The sequence below is a fragment of the Myotis daubentonii genome, chromosome 1 (assembly GCF_963259705.1).
Source record: "Myotis daubentonii chromosome 1, mMyoDau2.1, whole genome shotgun sequence".
Lineage (NCBI taxonomy): Eukaryota > Metazoa > Chordata > Mammalia > Chiroptera > Vespertilionidae > Myotis > Myotis daubentonii.
In genome coordinates, this window is record NC_081840.1 from 89,324,446 (window position 1) to 89,350,603 (window position 26,158).

Consider the following 26,158-nt stretch of genomic DNA (forward strand, 5'->3'; position numbering starts at 1 on the left):
TGTGATCTTTTAATCGCGTTGCCTTGCCACTCAACTAATATGTGATGATAGTAAGTTGTTAGTGGAGGATCATTTTCTTTTGTTACATTTTCCTCCATGGTAGTCCAGTGAAGTAGATATTGTGAATATAAAGTGTTGTGTATCAGCAAATGGGAGGTGTTCAGTGACATAGAAAACTTACTAGCAACACTATTGTGTAGTAACTTTCTTTGGCTTATATGTTGTCTTATTACTTTAATATCAGAATAAAATTTTAATTAATACTTAATTGAATAAAACTAAATAGAATGTATTTTTTGACAAAATGACTAGACATTTTATAAGATGATATCTCTAAGGCTAACAACACTTTTTGTTTCCCCAATAGTGTAATATTGTTTTTATTTAGCTATGGTAGTATATGATGACTTATCAACCACTGTTTTTATATGATTGAAATGGAAATAATACACTGAGCATTTTCAATTTGTATTTATTTGCAGGTATTAAATGCTATGCTAAAAGAAGTATGCACAGCATTATTGGAAGCAGATGTTAATATTAAACTAGTGAAGCAACTCAGAGAAAATGTAAAGTAAGTTCAATTAATTAGGTAATAAAACAGGCAAAACTAAATTTAGTTTTCTGGGATGAAGAGCTAACTAGAAAAGTTCTGTATCATGAAAAGTTTCTGCTGTACATCACTGGAAAAGAATAGAACTCATATGTTAGATTACGTGTATAGTATGTTTTCATGATTGTTCAAAGAATAAATTACATGTGGCTTTCATTTAATTATGGATTTCTTTCCATTTTACTACTGTCTTTGGATGGATTCAATCATATACTGTATAGTATTTTAATATAAAAACCTTTTAACAATTCAGATTTTTTATAGAAAATTGGTGCCATTTTATCCTCTTCAGGCTTAAGATAGCATTAATTAGTCTCCTTCATTATTGGAGAACTAGAGGCCTGGTGCACGAAATTTGTGCACAGGGCAGGGGGTGGGAAGTCCCTCAGGCCGGCCTGCACCCTCTCGAAATCTGGGACCCCTCGGGGAATGTCCAACTGCCAGTCGGACATCCCTCTCACAATCCAGGACCACTGCCTCCTAACTGCTCGCCTGCCTGCCAGATTGCCCCTAACCACTCTGCCTGCCTGCCTCATCACCCCTAACTGCCTCTGCCTGCCTGCCTCATCGCCCCTAACTGCCTCTGCCTGCCTGCCTCATAGCCCCTAACCGCTCACCTGCCTGATCACCCCTAACCGCTCGCCTGCCTGCCTCATTGCCCCTAACCGCTTGCCTGCCTGATCACCCCTAACCACTCTGCCTGCCTGCCTGCCTGGTCGCCCCAACTGCCTCTGCCTCGGCCCCTGCTGCCGAGGCTTCATCCAGGAGGACGTCCAGAATGAGGTCCAGAAGGTCGTTTGGCTGTCCGGTCTAATTAGCATATTACACTTTTATTATTATAGATTGTCTTTTATTTCCCTTTTGGTTTCTTTGTCCAAATTTGAATGAAGTAGAAATGTATCTGGTCTCAGTTATCGTGTTCACCGGGAGGGTCACTGGCTGGAGTAGGGCACATAGGATAATGTAAGGAACTCAGTTAACTGCTTGCATCCTAGCCCTTGTTATGCACAGGTCATCCTCTTTTTCATGTTACCAGTCTGAGTAATAAATGTAGTACTACTAGCATTTAAGTATGTAGAACTAGAGAAGTAGTCTTATTTTCTGCTAGGTTTAAATATATCAAGTATATATGCTGCAAGAAAAATAAATAAAATTAATACTCTGCAGTGATATGAAGACAAACTAATATTTAAATTTTTTTTAAAAGCCTTCCAAAACTAACCAATGTCTTACATCTAATATTTCATGGTACATTCTGGTACATTCTTTATAGTGTAGGCTTTTGAATCTGTAGTAATTATATGCATGTTAATTTTGAAGGCTTTTAATATGAATAATTAAATATTTTTACATTCTTTGGGAGAGGAACTTCTTTTTTTAGTGTCTTAACTGGCTCTTCTTCCTCCTACCCCCAAATACCATCATCATGAAGGTCTGCTATTGATCTTGAAGAGATGGCATCTGGTCTTAACAAAAGAAAAATGATTCAGCATGCTGTATTTAAAGAACTTGTGAAGGTAAAAAGTATATCAAGCTTCTGCTATGATTCTCTATAGACTCAAAGGGTGAAAATACCTTAGCACTACAAACAGGAATACTATTTTAGAATACTTTTTTATATTTTTATAGACTGTTAATCTATATTAGAAGTATTGAGGATTATTAACTTTTTAAAGTGGCCTAATTTTATTATAGACTTTTCTAAATACAAAATTCTGATTACAGATATGAAGTCCAGTACTATTCCTGCAAAAAAATGCCAAAGTCATGTTTTGCCTATTTGCAGGTCCTACTTTTGTACAGAAAATCACTCTGGGCAAGTGTTCTTTTCTACACTCTTCACTGTGTACAGTATTCTCTTTGAAAAGGCCAAATATCCCAACTCTTGCCTAGATATGAGCAATTTTGGTTTAACAAAGTTTCATTTTGCATGAGTAAATATAACCTTACCCTGCCTCACCTTAGAACTGATATTGTTGCTGCTGTCATGAAAATTACGGTGAAATCTTTAGAGTTTTAATAAATATGTATGCAATCTAATGGTGGGGAGAGGGGAAGGAGAAGGAACTAAAGCCTCTTTTTTTTTTCTTTCTTTTTCTTTTTAAAGAGCAACAGATGTCTGCTAGTGGTCTGGTATTTTTCTCTATGTTGTGTGATTTGTTTTAACTACTCCTTTGGTTCCTGCAGAGCTGATTAGTACTTAGAGAAAGTCTAGTTATCTCAGATGGCTGTGTCATTTCAGTTTAGTTCTGTAGACTAATTAATAAAAAAGGAAATTCAGAGGAAAGCAATCAAAGATTTATCCAGTCATACTTCTGAGTTGCAGTTGAGAAAAGTAAGACAACTAGTTGGTGGCAGACCTAGGTCTGATCTCCGAATTCCTTGTGCAGTGCTGCTCACATTATTTCCAGATTGCTTTTCATCTAACACCTGAGATGAGCACAGGATGAGTGAAAATTGTTAATTTTAGGGGTTGGCTTCTACAGGCGATTCCGGAGCATCAAGTGCTTTGTTAAAAAGCATTTATTGAGTATCTGCCTTATTCTAGGCAGTATGCTAAATGCCGCTGATAACAGAAATGAGCAAGACTGGTGCTTATATTCAGAAGCTTATGGTCCAGAGCAGTGGTGTTCAAAGTAAGGTCAAACTGTTTTCACAGTAACATGAAAACATTATTTGCCTTTTTTGTCTCTTTTACTGTGTTGGTATTTGCACTGATGGTGCAAAAGCACTTGTGAGTAAAACTCCCCAGCACAAATCAAAGCAATGGTACCAAACTATACTGGTAGACATTGTACTCTTTACTACCACACACTTGCAATAAATAAATAAATTGCCAGTTTCACTTAAGAATGTCCTTCATGGAGCAATAGAAATTATTAGTTGTACTAAATCTTGATCCTTGAGTATACACACGTCTTTATAAGATTTTGTGTGATGAAATGGGAAATATGCAGAAAGCCCTTTTGCTGCATACTGAAATTTGATGGTTAACTTGAGGAAAGCACAAGTGTGATTGTTTGATTGTAAGCCACTTTTTTTCTACATCACCATTTTTTTAAGATTATTTTTATTTTTAAAAATATATTTTATTGATTTTTTTTAGAGAGAGTAAGGGAGAGGGATAGAGAGTTGGAAATATCAATGAGAGAGAAACATCGATCAGCTGCCTCCTGCACACCCCCTACTGGGGATGTGCCCACAACCAAGGTACATGCCCTTGACCTGAATCAAACCTGGGACCCTTCAGTCCGCAGGCCGACGCTGTATCCACTGAGCCAAACCGGTCAGGGCTACATCACCATTTTTGTGTGAATGTACAACAAATAGATAGTCTGGTTATTCAGACTTGGGTATTTGGCAAATATTTTCTCCAAAGTAAATAAAGTAAGCCTGGCACTTTAAGGTAAATAACTAACAATATTGTGGCCAGCGATAAAATTCAAGTTTTCAAGTGAAAACTAAAAACTTGTATCTCTACCTTAAGTTTGACAGTGTTCCAATATTTACTTTTCTGATGATATCAGTATTGATATTAATAAATAAAATTATTTGATGTTCTATAGTGAATGTGAATCCCAATATTTTCAAAATGACTAATGTACGATATTAGAAAATCATGTAACATGTAAGATCCATGCAAAGTGCAAGATATAATAACAGATTTTAATGTAATAGAGCAGCGATTTTCAACTGCAGTGGCACACTGGTGTGCTGCAAGAATTTTTAAAACATTCGATATCTGACTGTTTAGTCAGGGGCACTGACCTCTTTTCCCTTAGGTTATAATATAAAAAAAATGACAAAAGCCAGCACAACAACAGCTGTCTGGTGTGAATGAATCAAAATTATACCTATTTTTTTTTTGTCAGATCAGCAAAAAGTACAGTATATATTTTGGTATGCCACAGAATTTTAGTAATTAGTTTATGTGTGTCATGAGATGAAAAAGGTTGAAAGTCACTGTAATAGAGTATGAAAGTTAATAGGAAAAAAAAAAAGTTAATAGGGTTTCATATTCTACATTGCACTAACCTTTACAAACTATGATTATAAAGGAGTCCTGAGACTAAAAATTTCCATACTATTGCCGAAACCGGTTTGGCTCAGTGGATAGAGCGTCAGCCTGCGGACTGAGAGGTCCCGGGTTCGATTCCGGTCAAGGGCATGTACCTGGGTTGCGGGCACATCCCTGATGGGGGATGTGCAGGAGGCAGCTGATCGATGTTTCTCTCTCATCGATGTTTCTAACTCTCTATCTCTCTCCCTTCCTCTCTGTGAAAAATCAATAAAATATATTTTTAAAAAAAAAAAATTTCCATACTATTATTGTAGAGTGCAGCTGGAAGAATAGATTTATAAAATAATAATTCAGTAAAATGCATATGTTCCAAATAGTAGGTTCATAGAGAGCTCATTTGGCCATGAGATATAGAGAATGGAGGTAAATGTAAGGTGGCATCAGTTTTCTAAAAGGAGTGGATTTATATTTAAGATAGATTTTGCCTATTTCATAAGTTCGCTTAATAAGGCTAGGCAAATGTGTATTCTTTTCCTCCTTTCTCCACAACGTGGCTTTCCTCCAAATTCAAGTATAAGATGGATTATGTGACTTTTATGGTATCCTTTAGCATGAGTTCAGCAAACTTACTCTTAAGGACTAAATAGTTTAGGCTTCGTGGGCCATATGGTTTCTGTTGCAACTACTCAGCTCTGCTGTTGTAGCACAAAAGCAGTAAGTGAATGGGTGTGGTAATGTTTCATTAAGCTTTTTATACACATACAGTAGTTTGTCAATTTCTGATCTAGGACATTAATTACTATTATGCTTTTATTATTATACTAGAGGCCTGGTGCACAAAATTCGTGCTCTCGGGGATGGGGTTCCTCAGCCCAGATTGTGAGAGGGCACAGGCCAGGCCAAGGGACCCCACCAGTGCACGATTTGGGTCGGAGAGGGATGTGGGAGGTTGGCCAGCCCGGGAGGGACCGAGGGAGGGCTCTAGGGAGTGTCTGGCCCCTCTCACTCAGTCCTGATCGGCTGGACCCCAGCAGCAAGCTAACCTACCAGATGGAGCATCTGCCCCCTGGTGGTCAGTGCACGTCATAGCGAGCAGTTGAGCGACCTTAGCATATAACACTTTGATTGGTTGAACAGACGACCAGACACTTAGCATATTAGGCTTTTTAAAAAATATATATTTTATTGATTTTTTACAGAGAGGAATGGAGAGGGATAGAGAGTTAGAAACATCAATGAGAGAGAAACATCGATCAGCTGCCTCCTGCACACTCCCCACTGGGGATGTGCCTGCAACCAAGGTACATGCCCTTGACTGGAATCAAACCTGGGACCCTTCAGTCCGCAGGCCGACGCTCCATCCACTGAGCCAAACTGGTTAGGCTCATATTAGGCTTTTATTATATAGGACAGAGATCCATGTTTTAAGCTCCAAACAACTGACTTGCAAATGAATTAGTTTTTTTTCCAATGAACTTTAAAAATACCTCATGCTTGTTAGTTTGGGAACTATTCATGTATGAACCTTAATTTTCCACATTATTTTTTATTAACCCTCTAAATATAATTAATTTATAGAACAGTAGAGCTTTGGTGTTGGAAAATTTGACATTTGACTGACTTGGAACGTCTTTCACATGTAATTTATAATTTTGCTCATATATCAACGTTTGTCAAATTGAATGTAAAGATAGGTGCTGTCTCAGTATTGTAGCCATTTGCCACCTGTGGTTTTTGAGCACTTTTGTAGTATGGCTAGTCCAAATTGAGGTTTACTGTAAGTATGAAACACTTGCCAAATTTGAAGACCTACTATAGAAAAAGGGAATATAAAATATCTTAATTTTTAAGTATAGACCACATGTTGAAATGTTAATATTTTGGGTGTATTGGGTTAAATAAAATATTAAAATTAATATTGTTTTTGCTTTTTTAAATGTCACTATTAGAAATTTAAAAATTCATATGTGGCCTATATATATTTTTTCATATTTCTGCAGTGCTGGTGTGGACTGCTCCTTTGGCTCAAACTCAATCTCACATTTCATTCACATCCTACTTTGTCCTAAAAAATGTTTTGAGATCCTTACTCTGAATTGGTTTGGCATTATAGGCTTGCTTATGACTTCACAATGCATTATTTTAAGTTCTTAAATTTCACTATGTGTGTACAAAGGGAAATAGAGTTGTATTAGAATGGTAGAATAATGGTTTCCTTTTATACAAATGTCCTTAAATTATTTTTGCAATTTAAAAGTTTTGGGGAGAGATGCTTTGAATGTAAGCATATGTTAACCTGATTTTATTTTTGGAATGTAGCTTGTAGACCCTGGAGTTAAAGCATGGACACCTACTAAAGGAAAACAGAATGTGATAATGTTTGTTGGATTGCAAGGGAGTGGTAAAACTACCACATGTTCAAAGGTAAATTATAATTAATTTTAAAATAAAGTGATAGAAAAGATAGGTTTATAAAAATCAAATTTTATGTTAAATCAGGCTTTATAGTATTGTTGCTTTTCAGATTTGTGTTACTTGATGTATCTATTATATATTTGTAATAGCTTTTTGTAGGATAAGAAAAAGAAAACCCATAGTTTCTCTTGTGATTGCTTTTTAAAAAAAATATATATATATATATATATTTTTTTTTTTTTTATTGATTTCAGAGAGGAAGGGAGAGGGAGAGAGAGGTAGAAACATAAATGATGAGAGAGATCATTGATCGGCCGCCTCCTTCATGCCCCCCAGTGGGGATCAAGCCCGCAACCCAAGCATGTACCGTTGACCAGAATCGAACCCTGGACCCTTCAGGCCACAGGCTGATGCTCTATCCAGCCAGGGCACTTGTGATTGCTTTTTGTAAAAATGACAGATCCTATGTAATAAAAGACTAATATGTGCCCTGACTGGTTTGGCTCAGTGGATAGAGCGTTGGCCTGCGGACTTAAGGGTCTTGGGTTCGATTCCAGTCAAGAGCATGTACCTTGGTTGCAGGCACCTCCCCGGTAGGGGGTGTGCAGGAGGCAGCTGATCGATGCTTCTCTCTCATCGATGTTTCTAACTCTCTTTCTTTCTCCCTTCCTCTCTGTAAAAAATCAATAAAATACATTTTTTTAAAAAAATGCCTAATATGCAAATCGACTGAATAGAGGAACGACTGACTGGTCACTATGATGCGCACTGACCACCAGGGGGAAGATGCTCAATGCAGGAGCTGCCCCCTGGTGGTCAGCGTGCTCCCACAGGGGGAGCACCTCTCAGCCAGAAGCCCGGCTCACGGCTGGCGAGTGCAGCAGTGGTGGCTGGAGCCTCTCCCAACTCCGTGGCAGTGCTAAGGAGCAGCGAGCCGAGCGGTAAGGAGCAGCAAGCAGGCTGACAGTGAGGAGCTAAGGGTCCAAGACTGTGAGGGCGCAGGCCAGGCTGAGGGACCCCCTCAGTAGATGGATTTCATGTACTGGGCCTCTAGTTTCTATATAACTATGTTATTTCTTTTACCAAGAAGACTTCCTGTCCTTTAAGGAGGTGAGTATATGTTTTTTAGAGGAAAAAAAGGAAAGTTTACCTTATCTCCTATGGCTCAAGACTCTCCTATTCACAGTGTCACATCCAGCATAATATAGATCTTTATTTTAAACTTGAGGCCTGGTACATGGATTCATGCACAGTGGGTTCCCTTGGCCTGGCCTGTGCCCTCCCGCAATCTGGGACCCCTCAGGAGATGTCGGATAGCCGGTTTGGGCCTGATCCCCACAGGCCCGATCCGGACAAGAGTGTCTGTCCCCTGGTGGTCAGTGCATGTCATAGCGACCAGTCATTCGATTGCTTAGGCTTTTATATATATAGATATTCTTATGCTAATTTTTAATTTATTATACCACACTTTCCTCCAGAATTGGGTGCCTCAACTTTGTTACCACCTTTAGTTTCACAAGCTTCAACTATGTTAAAGCCTAGAAAAAAAACAAAAGATTATTTCTTAGAAGATGATGTTACTATTTTTACTTCATGGACACTAATAGTAATTAAAAATTTTTACTACAGTCATTTGTTGCTTGATCATCTTATATCCTTTGAATGTGACTGTATGGCAGAATTTAAACTCTTTAGGAAAGTTACTGTATTCAAAAATTTAATAATATTACTCAGGAGAATATGGGTAGTTGTACTTAATTCCTTAAGTAAATAACTAGGATAAACAGTAAAAATTCTGTATATAATAATGTATTTTTATTGATATTACATATTTTTTAATCTTCCTTTCCCAGTTAGCTTATTATTACCAGAGGAAAGGTTGGAAGACCTGTTTGATATGTGCAGACACATTCAGAGCAGGTAATGTGTTGAAATTTAAAATTTTGTTTCCTGTAATTTTTATTTTTAAGTTTGAGAATTCATTAACTCTTTATCTCGTAGGGGCTTTTGACCAACTAAAACAGAATGCTACCAAAGCAAGAATTCCATTCTATGGAAGGTGGGTTTTTGTTTTTTATTTTGATACTCAAGTGCTTCATCTTGTCTCTTTATTTTATGTTATCTAGTCACATCTACACTAATAAAAGAGAAAAATGGTAATTGGCGTATGACGCTACCCTTTTCATTGGCTAATCAGGGCTATATGCAAATTAACTGCCAACTAAGATTGGCAGTTAACTGCTAACAAGATGGCAGTTAATTTGCATATGTAGGCACAATGCAGGGAGGCGAAAGGGAAAGCAGGAAGAAGCCCCCTGCCACTGACAGTGATCGGAAACCCAGGGGGGAGCTGAGAGCTGGGGGCCAGGGCAAAGGCGGCCCTGGGGCCGCCTTTGCCCTGGCCCCCAGCCATGATCGGAGAATCAGGCGCCTTTGCCACCCTGGCCAGTGATAGCAGGAAGTAGGGGTGGAGCCAGCGATGGGAGCTTGGCACGGTTGAAGCTGGCAGTCCCAGGAGCTAGGGGTCCCTTGCCTGGGCCTAAAGCGAAGCCCACGATCGCGGGGCCGCTGCCACTGCGGGTCCCCGCTGCCTGGGCGGATGCTAGGCCAGAGGCGTTAGGCCTGGGCAGGGGCGGAGCCTGCAACCGCGGGGAGCTGGGGGTCCCCTGCCCAGGCCTGACGCTTCTGCCGGAGGCCTCAGGCCTGGTCAAGGGGCCGATCTGGTGATTGGTGATCGGAGGGTGATGAGGGTCAACTCCTCTGGCCGAGGCATCAGGCCTGGGCGGGGGGCAGAGCCGGGGATTGGGGGGATATGATGGTCCCCTTGCCCAGGCCTGAAGCCTGGGCCAGAGGCGTCAGGCTTGGGCGGGGGGTGGAGCAAGTGATCAGAGAGAGATGGGGGTCCCCTGCCCAGGCATGATTCCTGGGCCAGAGGCCTCAGGCCTGGCCGGGGGTCAGAGCCAGTGATCGGGGGGAGATGGGGGTCCCCTGTCCAAGCCTGACACCTCTGGCGGAGGCGTCAGGCCTGGGCAAGGGGCCGATCCTGCGATTGGAGGGTGATGGGGGTCAACGCCTGAGGGCTCCCAGTATGTGAGAGGGGGCAGGCTGGGCTGAGGGACACTCACACACACACACACACACACACACACACACACACACACACACAGTGCACGAATTTCGTGCACCGGGCCCCTAGTTTTAATATATACTAATATATACTTATAAGTTTAAATTCTTTCAGGAACAAAGTGGGACTATAATTATTAAGTTGGTAACTTTTATTACTATAACATAACTCTTCTGGTTCAACCTGATAGATTAGAGTAGAAATTGTTTAGTTTTTAATTCTGCTTTGCATGCTTATCATCCTGCCTTTGCATACTTTCTGAACTCCTCCTGCTGCTCTCTATTCCTATTGTTTCTTTTAAGATCTGTCTAAAGTACTCCTCGTTTAAACACACAGTGGTGCATTCCATACTGTCTGTTGCTTTAGTACATCATTTTTAAAAGTTTGATGTTCTGCCTGGTTGGGTAGCTCAGTTGGTTAGAGTGTTGTCCCCATACACCAAGGTTGTGGGTTTGATCTCTGGTCAGGACACATACAAGAAATCAGCCAATGAATGCATAAATAAGTAGAACAACAAATCTCTCTCTCTCTCTCTCTCTCTCTCTCTCTCTCTCTCCAATTTTTTTTAAAAAATTCATCATCTTAAAATGGCTTATAATCTGTACACATCTCAGATTCTGATCATTGCTATCCTTCATTTGATACATTACTATTCAGTTAGGTAGTTTGTATATGTTAGAATGATTAATGAAAAGAAACAAGTCTAGATTGAATTTAGGAGGATTTGTTTGAGAAAATAGCGTTTTTCTTAACATTATTAATGTAAATGGTTTATAATACCTTCAGGAAGAAAGTTTAAAGAAGCTCAAATTTGAGGTAATTAAATAGTGGATATTTTTTTGTTAGTCATTACCTTCTACTTTTTGGTTGGCCAAAAAAAGCTAATGAACTTTGGCTATATAGGCTCTTTATTTATTTATTTGTTATTTGTTATTTTTTAATAATAATTTCTAACAAATAGATTAATGAATAATAATGGGTATTTTAATTTTAGGATAAAAACTGTTTCTCACATTGGTTTAAAAGTCAAGGGAGCCCTAGCTGGTTTGGCTCTGTGGATAGAGCATCAGCCTATGGACTGAAGGGTTCCCGGTTCAATTCCAGTCAAGAGCACATGCCTAGGTTGCAGGCTTGATCCCCAGTTGGGGGCGTGCAGGAGGCAGCCGATCAATGATCTCTCATCATTGATGTTTCTTTCTCTCTCCTCCCTTCCTCTCTGAAATCAATAAAAATATATATTTTTAAAAAGGTCCAAGTGATAATAAAATGTTATATCTGTAAGGTTTAAAATTTGCAAATGATATAAAAGCTCTGATAATTACTTGAACTTTTGACCAAAGCCAGAGTATTAATTTTTTATATATATATTTTTTTATTGATTTCAGAGAGGAAGGGAGAGGGAAAGAGAGAATTATTGATCGGCTGTCTCCTGCACTCCCCACACTGGGAATTGAGCCCACAACCTGGGCATGTGCCCTTGACCGGAATCGAACCCAGGACCCTTCAGTCCACAGGCCGACCTCTATCCACTGAACCAAACCAGTTAGGGCCAGAGTATTAATTTTTAACTAGTATTCTCAATACCGTTTATTAAATAACCTCTTCTTTATTCATGTTACCTTAAAAAACATATTGGAGGGCTGAAGGGAATGGGACTGGGGAAGAACTTGAACTATATCTGCAATGTTAAATTTATATATAGTATTTGGTGGGGGAGGTGGTAGATACAGAACTGTAATGTTATTTGTTCTATCTTTTTAAAAAAACACATTATTTTAATTTAAAGTTTTAAATTAAAGAAGTGAAATCACTAATAGTTTCACTTCCCAGTTAACAGTTTTTAGCATGTCCATCTATGCTTGATTTCAATATCTTTACAAATCAAATAGATAGATAAGTTAGTAGGTAGATGGATGGGTGGATGGATGGATAGATAGATGAATAGATAGATCATTTTAAATTAAAATAGACTCTTACAGTGCTTTGTACCTCGATTGCTGTGGTAGTGGTTATATGAGTTATGTAAATTTGTCAAATTAATCAAAATGAACATTTAAAATAGTGCATTTTATTGTATGTAAATATGCCACTATAGAATTGATTAAAAATGGGATCTTCTGACAAGATAGTGATTATTACTGGGAGGGAGTGAGGTGCTAGTTACGTTGTTTCTTGATCTTGGTGTGTTTGCTTTGCGAAAATTCATTGAGTTGATCATTTGTGTGACTTTTCTATGTATGTTATACTTCATTAAAACAAATTCTAGCCCTAGCCGGTTTGGCTCAGTGGATAGAGCATCAGCCTGCGGACTCAAGGGTCCCAGGTTCGATTCCGGTCGGGGGCGTGTGCCTTGGTTGCGGGCACATACCCAGTGAGGAGTGTGCAGGAGGCAGCTGATTGATGTTTCTCTCTCATCGATGTTTCTGGCTCCCTGTCCCTCTCCCTTCCTCTCTGTAAAAAAAAAATCAATAAAATATATTAAAAAAAAAACCACACCAAATTCTAAGAAAATGGGATCTTAATAATTCTGTAACAGACAATATACTGTTTAAGATAATTCTTTTTTATGACATCATTGTATTCATTTGTTTGTATGTATGTATATTATTAAGCACTTTCCTTATGAACATATCTGATCATATATCTAGTAGTAACTAATTTGTATTTTCTTTATCAACATTTTCTTGCCTATTCTAACCAGCTAATTTCCCTGGATAAATTTTAGAATTCTTTATTAAATTTCAAAATGAAAAATCACCCCAAGATTTTTATTGGAACTACATTGAAATCAGTTAATTTAGGGGAGAACTGACATCTTTACTATATTTGTATAGTTCCATTTAGGAATCTGCTATATCTTTTTTGTTAAAAAATATTTTTATGTCCATAACTAGTAATTTCCTTCATTTAAATCTCACACATACTCTTTTTTTAAAAAATATATCTTATTGATTTTTTACAGAGGGGAAGGGAGAGGGATGGAGAGTTAGAAACATCAATGAGAGAGAAACATCGATCAGCTGCCTCCTGTACTCCCCCTACTGGGGATGTGCCCGCAACCAAGGTACATGCCCTTGACCGGAATCGAACCTGGGACCCTTGAGTCCGCAGGCTGATACTCTATCCACTGAGCCAAACTGGTTAGGGCTCACACATACTCTTATTAAGTGTATTTCCTACCTAATTTGTGTTGTTATTTTAGGGAAAAACATTTTTTTTAGATTATGTCTTTTCATTTGACAGTATTGATCTGTATAAAAAGTTGCCACTAACCAAGAGAATACAAATTAAAATTTGATCTCATTTTTTTATTTTCAAAGTGAAACATTTTTGAAGATTGTAAAAATGTAGTGCAATAGGAATGAAATTAAATGTTGTGGAGGACATTTTTGTTTTAAAAATCAAAAGTCTAAACGGTCAGACCAATTTATTTAAGGTCAACCTATAGAGGTGGATCATAACAATTTCAAAGAAGCAACATTAATGTGTTTCTCATTGACTATATTTTTAATACCAAGAAATTAGAAAAACCTTAAATGACCGACAATAAGACATTTATTAATAAACAATGACATAGCTATCTGATAGAATGCTTATAGCCTAAAAGTCATACTTTACAGGAACATTTAATGGTTTTTGTAATGCTTACAAAAGGGTATTAAATGGAAAAGCATGTGTGAAATACTAGATAACATAAATTCAATTACTGTGTTTTTAAAAATTGAAGGAAACACAATTTATTCAAGAAAGACATATAGCAGAATCATACAGGATTTTATAATTGGATACCGCTTTATGCTAATCATATATCAAATTTCTATATATAATACTTATTAGATTTTATTCTTCTAAATTGAAATTGAGATCATTATGACCTTTCTATAATAGATTAAAGGAAGTTTTGGTGTTGTGGTTGTTAAATCATTGTCCATGTTAAATAGCTATACAGAAATGGATCCTGTTATCATTGCCTCTGAAGGAGTGGAGAAGTTCAAAAATGAAAATTTTGAAATTATTATTGTTGATACAAGTGGCCGTCATAAACAAGAAGACTCTTTGTTTGAAGAAATGCTTCAAGTTGCTAATGCTATAGTAAGTAGCTTCAGTTTAACATTATGAAGTCTTTGGTTAAGTTAATTGTAAACCCTAATTGAGTTTATGATCTGTATAAATTATTTTTTGCCTATAAGACAGGTTCCAAGTACTTTATTTTTGTTTTGGGTACCTCTATCTGTATGAAAATAACTTTATCTTCTCTATATTAAGTATGAAATTTTCATGAGCAAGTATCAGAAAAATAATTTCCTATCTCATTCATCTTATATAAGTGTGTATGAGAAAACAAACAAAAAAATTCAGGAATGAACCTTTAATAACTGTTGCATTTCCTTTCTGTAAATACTTACATTAAATTAGAAACATTTCTTTAGAATGTTCAAAGTGAAGCACTTAAAATATTAATCATCACTTAGTTTCTCTTTAGAATTTTGATGGAAGTAATTTGGAAAGAGGAAGCAGTTTATAGGTAATCTGTAGCACATATTATAAATCCATGTTTTGCCACTGGGTGGATTCTATAATTCTTTGCTTACTGCTTCATTATAATAAGTTTCTTTTTAGCTATGCAAATATTTTGACCTAGTTAAGCACAACGAAGAGAAATAGCCTCACCTATATTTTATTCAATTTGGTTTCCATGTACACTCTTCTACTTTTTCTTTTTCTCTGATTTACTTTTGCTCTTCTTTGCCTACAGTGTTATTCTTCCAGATCTTTGTATAACTTTTTTCTGTTTATTCAGGGCTTGGCCCAAATGTTACCTCTAGAGAGGCCTTCCCTGATTACCCTACCTAGTGAAGTTTCCCTCACCTCAAAACTGATATTCTCTATCCCATTTTACTTGTATTATCAGTCTCCTCTGACTAGAATGTAAGTCGCACTAGGACAAGGATTTTCTTATTCATCTCTTTGTCTTAGGACCTAATAGTGCCTAATACATAGTACTCCCTCAATAAATATTTATTGATTGGATGAATAATTATGTATAATAAATATTTTATATAGCTTCTAATGATGAAATCGCTAAAGATCAGGAAAAATATGTATCTTTTCTATTTAAATTTTCTAGCAACCTGATAACATTGTTTATGTGATGGATGCCTCCATTGGGCAGGCCTGTGAAGCCCAGGCTAAGGCTTTTAAAGATAAAGTAGATGTAGCCTCAGTTATAGTGACAAAACTTGATGGCCACGCAAAAGGAGGTGGTGCACTCAGTGCGTAAGTATCATTGATGCTCTTGTGCTATGTCTTAGGCTTATATGGGGTGTGTGTGTCTGTGTGTGTGTTTGTGTGTCTGTGTGTATGCGTGAATGAGCACATGTGCGTATTTACAGATTTCTTATTGATTATTTAAAATATATTCCAATAGTGGACCTAATATGGTCTATGAAAGAAGTTTAAATAGAAACAAAATTTTGGAGTCCCTCTGATACATAGTTTTGTTTTAACTAGTTAAAAGAAATTTGAGCTATGTTCTTCTGTCTAATTAGCTTTGAAATATGCAAGAAATTTGTTTTCCTTTTATGTTTTCTTTTTGCAGAGTTGCTGCCACAAAAAGTCCGATTATTTTCATTGGTACAGGGGAACATATAGATGACTTTGAACCTTTTAAAACACAGCCTTTCATCAGCAAACTTCTTGGTATGTATGATGGTAGAATACACAGAAATCTCCAAGAAATAGCATGGATCTTTAGGATTTTAATTCTGTCCACTAACTAATTCAGAAAAATCATATCCTTCTATGATTTATCTTCCTTACCTGTAAAATAGGGATGGTGGTTATTTGCTTCCTATGGTTAGAGTGTTAACATGAGCTATTAGATGGCAAGTTTTTTGGAAAAGTTATAGAGCACAATACAGAAATACGTGGTTGTACTAATAGCAGTGAAAACAGCAATAAAACTTTTATAATGTCTCCAGCTGTTATAGAGAGCATGGAATTTGGAATTAAACCCTGGGTTGGCATCCCTGCTTTGTCACTTAACCTCTCTAGCTTCAGTTTTCGCACCTATAAAGTGAAATAGAAATAACAAACCTGCCTGTCTCACAGGGTTATGTATGTGCATGTATTTTGTGTAATGTAAAGTAAGGTATGCTATTAGTTGTTAATTTTACTTTTTTACATATTATAGGTATGGGTGACATTGAAGGACTGATAGATAAAGTCAACGAGTTGAAGTTGGATGACAATGAAGCACTTATAGAGAAGTTGAAACATGGTATATAAGGAGCCAAAAGCATTTTATCTCAGAATATTTTCTATTGCTTGCTTTTTAATAAAACTAGTATTTATTTGTTTGAAATGATAAGTCTCTTACTAAAGCAAGTTCCTGAAATGTTTATTTTTAGATGATTTATATGCAAATCATTTTAAATTTCAGACATCTGAGCAATTTAATTTTAGTCATCCTAGTGGGTATAGTTTATCTGCCTTGTTTTCAAGTGTCTTGTGTATTTTTTTATTCCATTTTCTCTGATAGAATGTAAGCTTCTCTAGAATAGGATCTATGTATCTGTATATTCTCTATTGAATTCATTCTATGATCTTGCACATAACTGCTCAGTGACTATTTATCAATTGGATATTTTGTAAGTGTGCTTCAAGATGAACCCATAATGAAAGAAAATATTAGTTTTATGAAATGAAATGTACATTCTCTAATATATCTGACTTACATTGTATTTTAGGTCAATTTACGTTGCGAGACATGTATGAACAATTTCAAAATATTATGAAAATGGGCCCCTTCAGTCAAATCTTGGTTAGTTATCCTAAAAAGTATTTTTCTAACTTGTTTTTTCATTGAAATTTCTAAGAACAGATGTACTTGCTTTAATTATTTTTAATATTTGGGTAAAAATATATACTTTAAAAACCTAGTATCAATATTAAAGCCAATAATTAAATGTCAACATTCGGAATAATTCATCTCAAGCTATTATTGGTTTTATGTTTAAATATGTCCGTTTTAGGGGATGATCCCTGGTTTTGGAACAGATTTTATGAGCAAAGGAAATGAACAGGAGTCAATGGCAAGGCTAAAGAAATTAATGACGATAATGGATAGTATGAATGATCAAGGTAAGTTGGTAGGTTACTTGTTCTGCATATCAGCAAGTTGAGAGTTTCACTGTGGTCTTGTGGACAAGATGGAGAAAAATTGAGACTGCAAGGCTTTTGTTAGGTAGAGTTGTATTTGTTTGAAAGCTCTTACTCAGAGGTTAATGATTAGTAGATAGACTTCATCATTGAGAAAAAGGTCTAGTTCCATGGAAACAACACTAGTTCTTCATGATGTTGGTAGAAAGAACTTAAAAGGGGAGCTCTGTAGTCAAATAAATTTGGTGGAAGGCCAGGTTTAAAAGAAACTAATAAGTGTATTTATAAGTCTCCAGATCTCTAGTATGCTAACATGAAATGATATTTATGAGAGAGGGATAGTTTAAGCAATGTTTACAAACTTATTTTGCTCTGAAACTGTTCATTTTTCAGTCTTCTTAGATGAAGTACATTGCTCTATCTCTCTAATCCTTTAATATCACTGCCTTCTATACTTCAGGTCTTTTATCTGGTTCTCATTCCATTAGCATTTCTAGTCCCAAGACCCCTTTATCTTTTTACTAGTTTTTAATTACCCTTTCTGATACAATCCAGCATGTATATGATACATACCCTTTTTTAAGGCTCTTTACCACTTGACCTCTGACCTCGTTTACAAAGAAATACATGCTTTTTTTTGTCTCTACCGCTTTCCTAAGCTCTAGGCTTTCATAGTAATTTAAATAAGATTCTGTCTTTCTTATCTCTTCTCTTAAACACTGCAAGAAGTTTTACATACAGAATTAATAATTGCAGCCATATCTAGAATACTTTACTCTGTCCTAGGCATTGTCCTTAGGCACTGTCCTGAGGACTTAACATATATTATTAACCCACTTAATTTTCACAACAAATCTTAAGGGACAATTCTGGAGTCAAAATCCATTGTTATCTAGCTTTTACAGATTAGGAAACTGAGATGCAGGGAGGTTGAATAATTTCCTCAAAACCACTAGCTGGAGTGGAGAAGGTGGGCTTCAAACTCAATCATTCTTGGCTCAAGAGTCTACACTCTGGATCACCTTCTCTTTAGGTGCTCACTAAATGATGGACATCTTTGTTTTCATGTTTGAAAGTTTTCTGAGGCAAATCAGATCCAAAATGTAGTGCTTCTCCCTTGGTGAGTGACACTTCTATCTATCTCCTCAGTCACCCAAACTAGAAATGGGTCAACTTAGATTTATGTCCTCGCTGATTTTTGGTTTAATGGTTGTATTGATTGTGAAGATAGAGGTATTAAAATGCCTAACTTTTCTCTTTTCAATTATGTCAGTTTTGCTTTATATATTTTGAAGCTTTTTTGTTGGGTGTATACACATTTAGAATTTTTATGTCTCCTTGGTGAATGACCCTTTTACCATTATGTATGTAATGTCCTCCTTTGTTCTGAATCTACTTTGATATTAATGCAACCTCTTCAACTTTTTTTTAATATGTTTTTATTGATTTCAGAGAGAGAAAGGAAGGGAGATAGAAACATTGATGAGAGAGAACCATCAATTGGCTGCCCCCTACTGGGGATTGGGCCACAACCTGGGCTTGTGCCTTGACCAGGAATCTAACCAGCTGCCTCTGGGTGCATGGGACAAGGCTCAACCAACTGAACCACACTGGCCAGGCTTCAGTTTTTTTTTATTTATTTTTTATTTTTATCTTTTTTTTAAACAAAAGCAGTGTATTTTTCCCCTTCTGCAGGCTACAAGTCTGAAACCCCCTTGGCTTATAGATGGCCACCTTCTCTGTGTCTTCACTTTATCTTCCCTCTATGTCCAGATTTCCTCCTTTTATGTGGACACCAGTCCTATTGGATTAGGGATCATACAAATGCCCTCATTTTAACCTAATTATCTCTTTATTTTTTTTCCTTTTTTTTTTTATTATTGCTTAAAGTATTACAAAGAGTATTACATATGTCTCCTTTTTTTCCCCCCGCCCTTGACAATCCCCTGGCCTCCCCTACCCCCCAGTGTCTTATGTCCATTGGTTATGCTTATATGCATGCATACAAGTCCTTTGGTTGATCTCTTACCCACTGCCCTCCTGCCCTCCCATCCTCCCCGGCTTTCCTGCTGTAGTTTGACAGTCTGTTCGAGACAGCTCTGCCTCTGTATCTATTTTTGTTCATAAGTTTATAATGGTCTTTATTATCCAGAAATGAGTGACCATCATGTGGTATTTTTCCTTCATTGACTGGCTTATTTCACTTAGCATAATTAATTAGTTGTTTGCATTATGTATCTTTTTTCATCCTTTTACTTTTTTAAAAGATATTTTTTTCTTGATTTCAGAGAAGAAGGGAGAAAGAGAGATAGAAACATCAATGATAGAGAGAATCATTGATCGGCTGCCTCCTGCATGCCCTCTACTGGGGATTGAGCCTGCAACCCAGATGTGCCCTGATGGGAAATCAAACCATGACCTCCTGGTTCATAGATCAACCCTTAACCACTGAGCCATGCCGGCTGGGTCCATCTTTTTATTTTTAACTTACCTATATCAAATTTTTAAAAATATATCTTTATTGTTGGAAGTATTACAGATGTCCTCTTTTTTTCCCCATTGACTCTTTCTAGCCCACTCCCACCCCCCACTCCGCCCCAGGCTTTCACCATACTTGTCTGTGTCCTTGGGTTATGTATATCCTATCTAATAAAAGAGTAATATGCAAAATTAACCGTCACTCTGTCACAAAGATGGTGGCGCCCATAGCCACAAGATGGCAGTGCCCAGTCCCTCAGCCCCATCGCTGGAATGTTTGGGCCTGTAGCCTGGCCAGAGGTCGCGGGGACCAACCAGAGAGGCAGGATCCGCCTACTCCAGTAAAGGATCAAGCCTCGCTACTCTGCTGCCTCTGGAGTGTCTGAGGCCAGCAGGGCCTACTTGGCCGTCACCATAGTGACCCGTGAGCAGGCAAGCACGGCCCGCAGGCAGCACCCAGCAGGGCCTGCTTGGCCATCGCTGTGGCAACCCGGGAGCAGGCAAGCATGCCCGCAGACAGCACCCAGCAGGGCCTGCTTGGCCGTCACCATGGCAACCCGGGAGCAGGCAAGCGCACCTCCAGACAGCACCCAGCAGGGCCTGCTTGTCCATCGCCATGGTGTGGAGCAAGCAGGCCACGCAGAGAGCAGAGAACCAAGGGGAGCGGGCCCAAGCCATCAGTAGGACAACCCCTGAGGGCTCTCAGATTGGAGAGGGTACAGATCAGGCTGAGGAACCCCCCCACCCCTGCACGAGTTTCATGCACCGGGCCTCTAGTATACATATAAGTTCTTTGGTTAATCTCTTCCTACCATCCATTCACCTCCACCTTCCCTCTGAGCTTCATCATGTTTCTATGTCTCTAGATCTGTTTAGTTCATCAGTTTATTTTCTTTATATTCTACATATGAGTGAGATCATGTGATACTTGTCTTTCTCTGACTGGCTTATTTCACTTAGCATAGTACTCCAAGTCCCTCCAGGGTGTCATATTTTTTTTTTTAAGATAAAATATATTTGCAATATTTATTGGGGGGAAAAACCACATATGAGTGGACAGACCCACACAGTTTAAAGCCATGATGTTGAAGGATCAACTGTATATACAATGTCAGAACAAGAATTCAAACTCAAGTGGACATGATCTCACTCATATGTGGAATCTAATGAACAAAATAAGCTGTTGAACAAAATAGATCCAGAGACACAGAAGCATGAAACAGACTGTTGAATCTCAGAGGGAAGGTGGGGGTGAGTGGGTTGGGTGGGTAAGAGGAGATCAACCAAAGAACTTGTATGCACATATGCATAACACATAGACACAGACAATAAGGTGCTATAGGCCTGGGGCAGTGCTGGGGTCCAACCCCAGCAGGTCCAGGGGTTCCCAAAGGTGTAGACGGAGTCGGCGAAGAAGGAATGACACGGAGACAGCGTTCAGTTGATCAGCAGCCTAGCCAGGATCTCTAGCCAGGATCTCCAGCCAAGTTCTGTTCAGGATCTCCAGCGAAGTTCTGGTTAGGATCTCCAGCCAGGTTCTGTGTCCATGTTCTCTTGCTAGGTTCTCCAGCCAGGTTCTCCAGGTTCTCCAGCCAGGTTCTGTAGCCATGTTCCCTCGCTAGGTTCTCCAGCCAGGTTCAGTCACCAGGTTCTAGTCAGGTTCTCTTGCCATGTTCTATCCAGGTTCTATAGCCAGGTTCTGTCTCTAGGTTCTGTGGCCAGTTTCTGTCCAGGATCTTTTGCCATGTTCTCTCGCTAGGTTCTGTCTCTAGGTTCTGTCTCCAGTTTCTGTCCAGGATCTTTTGCCATGTTCTCTCCAGCGAAGTTCTTCTGTCTCTAGGTTCTGTGTCTAGGTTCTGTGTCTAGGTTCTGTGTAGGTTCTGAGTCTAGGTTCTGTGTCAGGGTGTCATATTTAAGGTGAGTATTATATCAACAGCATGTAATTGGGTGGTTTACCTTTTAATACATTCTGATGATCTCTTTTAACTGATATATTGTTTATATATTAGGATTTATTTCTAATTCTGTTTGTTCCCTCTGATTTTGTTCTTCTACTTTCTCTTTTCTATGTGCCTATGGGTTATTTGAACATTATTTAAATTACCTACGGTGTTATTGAGTATATCTCTGAATATTTTCTTAGTGACTGCTCTAAGTATTACAACGTACATACATATTTAACTTACCACGGCTATTTGTATCAATGTTCTACCACTTCAAGTGGAATATAGAAACCTTAACATCACCTTAGATTTTAGTGAGTTCTACTTCCTAAATATTTCTCATATATACCCTGTTTTCTTTGCCTCTATATCCCCTTCATAGCTACATTAGCTTCCCTAACATTTCCCTTTCTATTTTTTCACTCCTCTTTTCAATCTTTCTTCCTCACTGCCTCAGAATGGTCTTTCTAAACATAATAGTTCTGGGCTCAAATCTTTCAATTGTTCTTTATTGTCTTCACTAGGGGCCTGGTGCACGAAATTCGTGCACTGGGTGTGTGGGGGGGGGGAGTGTCCCTCAGCCCAGCCTGCCCCCTCTCACATACTGGGAGCCCTCAGGCGTTGACCCCCATAACCCTCCAATTGCAGGATCGGACCCTCGCCCAGGCCTGACGCCTCTGACAGAGGCGTCAGGCCTGGGCAGGGGACTCTCATTTCCCCCCATCACTGGTTCTGCCCCCAGCCCAGGCCTGATGCCTCTGGCCTAGGCGTCCGGCCCGGGCAGCGGGGACCTGCAGTGGCAGCGGGGGGGCGCCGCGATTGCGCGGGCTCCGCCCCTGCAGGATGCCTCTGACTGAGGCGTCGGCCCGGGCAGCGGGGACCCGCAGCTGCAGCGGCCCCGTGATGGTGGGCTTCGCTTTAGGCCCAGGCAAGGGACCCCTAGCTCCCGGGACTGCCAGCTTCGACCGTGCCCAGCTCCACCCCTACTTCCTGCTATCACTGGCCAGGGCGGAAAAGGCACCTGATTCTCCAATCATGGCTGGGGGGCCGGGCAAAGGCCGCCTTTGCCCTGCCCCCCAGCTCTTAGCTTCCCCCTGGGTTTCGATCACTGTCAGTGGCAGGGGGCTTCTTCCTGCTTTCCCTTTCGCCTCCCTGCATTGTGCCTACATATGCAAATTAACCGCCATCTTGTTGACAGTTAACTGCCAATCTTAGTTGGCAGTTAATTTGCATATAGCCCTGATTAGCCAATGAAAAGGGTATCGTCGTACGCCAATTACCATTTTTCTCTTTTATTAGTGTTGATGATGAATTTCAAACTCCTAAGCTTGGCATACAAGTTCTGTTATAACTTGCCCTTACCTTACTTTTACAACTTATTAAATCTCTCACCTCTTACCCATGCTTGATTTCTTCTACACATAGTTATTACTGTAGGAATCTATGTTCTACTTTCTAGAATGTCCCCTTCTCCTTTCTCTTCTGTACTTACCTCATACTTGTCCTTCAGGACTACTCAGTTAAAGAGAAACCACCACATGGACTCTTTCTGACTTCCTTTCTTCTTTAAATTATGTCTCCTTCTGCTATTTGCTTAACTCTATCATATTGCTTACCATGATGTGCTGTTATTAGTTTATCTTCTTTCTCTCACTCTGTTTGAGCTCTTGAAAGAAATATGATACACATTTCCTAAATATTTAATAGTGAAGATGTGGCTTAAAATCTGCATTTATGAAATTGATTTAGAAGTTTTACGGTACTATAAGCTTATTATGTGACAATTTAATATTGTATTGTATTGGTAATCAGACTTCATCTGGATTTCAGTTTACTTCTGGACAGAATGCTTAGAGGGCATAGACAAATTAGAAGTTGTATTTAGAAAATCAGGATGATAAATGGAGTTCTAAAGAGTTGGATATTTGTTACCTAGAGAAAATTCATAGGTCACACGTGGCTCTCAAATATTTGAAAGACTTATTCTTTGTGCCTGCTGAGGAGACATTTATGCAAATGGGAAGAAATACCAGGAAAACATATTTCATTTTAATATGTAAAAAGATTTTCTATAATTACAGAAATAATAGAATGGTATAGATTGCCTTATGTTAGATAGTGGGTTATCTCTCCTGGGGATATCAAAGCCACTTATTGGGGGGTGTTGTAGAGAGAATGCAGGCATAATAGAAATTTTGATTAAAGGCCATTTCATTTCTGAGATTTTATGCAACTAATACCAGAAGAAATGTGCCTCATATTCTAAGAGTTATCAAAACACTGAAGCAATTAACTCATTCTTTATATTACAGAAAGGATTAAAATACTAGTAGTAATTACTTGATAATAGAAAATATAACAATTATTCTGTTAATATAGGTAGATCTACCTACTTTTGCTTGCTTATATGCCTAAATTTATGACTTAAAGTTTAATGGCATTTAGAGCTAAGGTGAGCACTTTTGTTCTTTTTTGAAATATACCTTTTAGCTCTGATACATGCTCTGAGGAGCAGTTAGATATAGATATGGAAAGGAAGGACATGCATTTCAAAGCTTTTCAGAATGTTCTATTTTACTTAAACTGTAGGGTAAGTACATATTAGTTTTTTTGTTTTTTATATAGCTTATGAATATAAATTTCTTTGTAATATATTCCATGTTTAACTTTTAATAATCAGGTAAACAGGGCTGATAACATTTGTTAAATCTGGCTGTGGTTTGTCCATTATAATTATTTTTATGTGTGTAAGATATTTGCATATAACTGCTTTGATAATGGAAGTTAATGGTATGTAAGTGAAAGTGATTTGACCCTTCCTTGCCTGCAGAACTTGACAGTACAGATGGTGCCAAGGTTTTTAGTAAGCAACCAGGAAGAATCCAGAGAGTAGCAAGAGGATCAGGTGTGTCAACGAGAGACGTTCAAGAACTTTTGACACAATATACCAAATTTGCACAAATGGTAAAAAAGATGGGAGGTATCAAAGGACTTTTCAAAGGTAAGGAAAATAAGCTCGTCATTGTAGTTAGCACACTGAAAGGAAAGAAAGTAAAAATTAAAGCCAGGAATACTGCCAGTATTAGAAAATGTATTGCTAAATTTCGTGTTATATTTAAGTATTTCTAGGTTCATAATGTGATTTCTGATTTATCTGTTTTCATATTTAAGGTAATAAACACTCTGATTTTTTTAAACTTAATGAACTTATTTTTTGAAATGTAAAGAAAATGTAGAGAATATAAGATAAAATTTTAAAATACCCATTACCTTTACTCCCCAGAGAATTTCATGGGTACTATTCCAAATAATATTTGATATAACTTGTGTTTTCTTTTGATACATTGTGACTGTTTTCCATATTGTCAAATTTTCTTCAAAATATAACTTTTTAACCACTGCATACTATTCCAATTGAGCATATATCTTTGTTTAATGCAATGCTGCTTTGTTGGATATTTAGGCTGATTCATCTGCTTCTCTATCAATATCAGCTTTCCTATCAGTTCCTGTGCCATCTTCCATGAGCCAAGGGATTTTTGTTTGTTTGATTAGAAACAGTAGATGCTGAATAAATTTTGTAATAATTATATATTTCTAATTTAGTGGTCAAATGTTTTTCAATATATGTTTTTTAGATTACTAATAAAGCTTAACTTATCTGTGCATTTACTGGTTTGAATTTTCTTTCTGAATAACCTCTTAGGTTAGCTGTTATTTCTTTTTTGTTGTTATTGCTTTATAATAACTCTTTAAAATCCTTGGTTTATATCTGCAAATATTTTCCCAGTTTTTTATTTGTCTTTAATATATATTTATATACATGTATATATATTTTTGTTATTCCTCGCCCGAGGATATTTTTTCCACTGATTTTTTTAAAATACATTTTATTGATTTTTTACAGAGAGGAAGGGAGAGGGATAGAGAGCTAGAAATATCAATGAGAGAGAAGCATTGATGAGCTGCCTCCTGCACACCCCCTACTGGGGATGTGCCTGCAACCAAGGTACATGCCCTTGACTGGAATCGAACCTGGGACCCTTCAGTCCCCAGGCCGATGCTCTATCCAGTGACCAAACCGGCTAGTGCTCCATTGATTTTTAGAGAGAGTGGAAGGGAAGGGGAGAGAGAAAGAGAGAAACATCGATCACATCGATTGGTTGCCTCCCACAGGGTTCCCTGACCATGCCGGAGATCAAGCCTGCAATTGAGGCATGTGCCCTTGACTACAATCCAACCCATGACCCTTCAGTGCAGGCCACCACTCTAACCACTGAGCAAAATCAGCAAGGGATGTGTGTGTGTGTGTGTGTGTGTGTGTGTGTGTGTGTGTGTGTGTGTGTATTAATCCTCACAAGGATATTTTTCCAGTAATTTTTAGGGAGAGTGGAAGAGAG

General features: G+C 38.2%; 1 protein-coding gene across 2 annotated transcripts in view; it reads left to right on the forward strand.

The window, feature by feature from the left end:
- The window catches only part of LOC132241642 (signal recognition particle subunit SRP54), a 92,307-nt gene that overhangs the window by 17,685 nt on the left and 48,464 nt on the right, over window positions 1–26,158 (forward strand). For both annotated transcript variants that reach the window (XM_059710606.1, XM_059710600.1), the window contains exons 3-14: window positions 483–574; window positions 2,046–2,130; window positions 6,954–7,058; window positions 8,903–8,969; window positions 9,051–9,108; window positions 14,118–14,268; window positions 15,305–15,453; window positions 15,776–15,876; window positions 16,370–16,456; window positions 16,926–16,999; window positions 17,211–17,319; window positions 24,589–24,759. In XM_059710606.1, coding sequence (XP_059566589.1) covers window positions 483–574; window positions 2,046–2,130; window positions 6,954–7,058; window positions 8,903–8,969; window positions 9,051–9,108; window positions 14,118–14,268; window positions 15,305–15,453; window positions 15,776–15,876; window positions 16,370–16,456; window positions 16,926–16,999; window positions 17,211–17,319; window positions 24,589–24,759 — 1,249 coding nt within the window. The remainder of the gene's footprint in view (window positions 1–482; window positions 575–2,045; window positions 2,131–6,953; window positions 7,059–8,902; window positions 8,970–9,050; window positions 9,109–14,117; window positions 14,269–15,304; window positions 15,454–15,775; window positions 15,877–16,369; window positions 16,457–16,925; window positions 17,000–17,210; window positions 17,320–24,588; window positions 24,760–26,158) is intronic.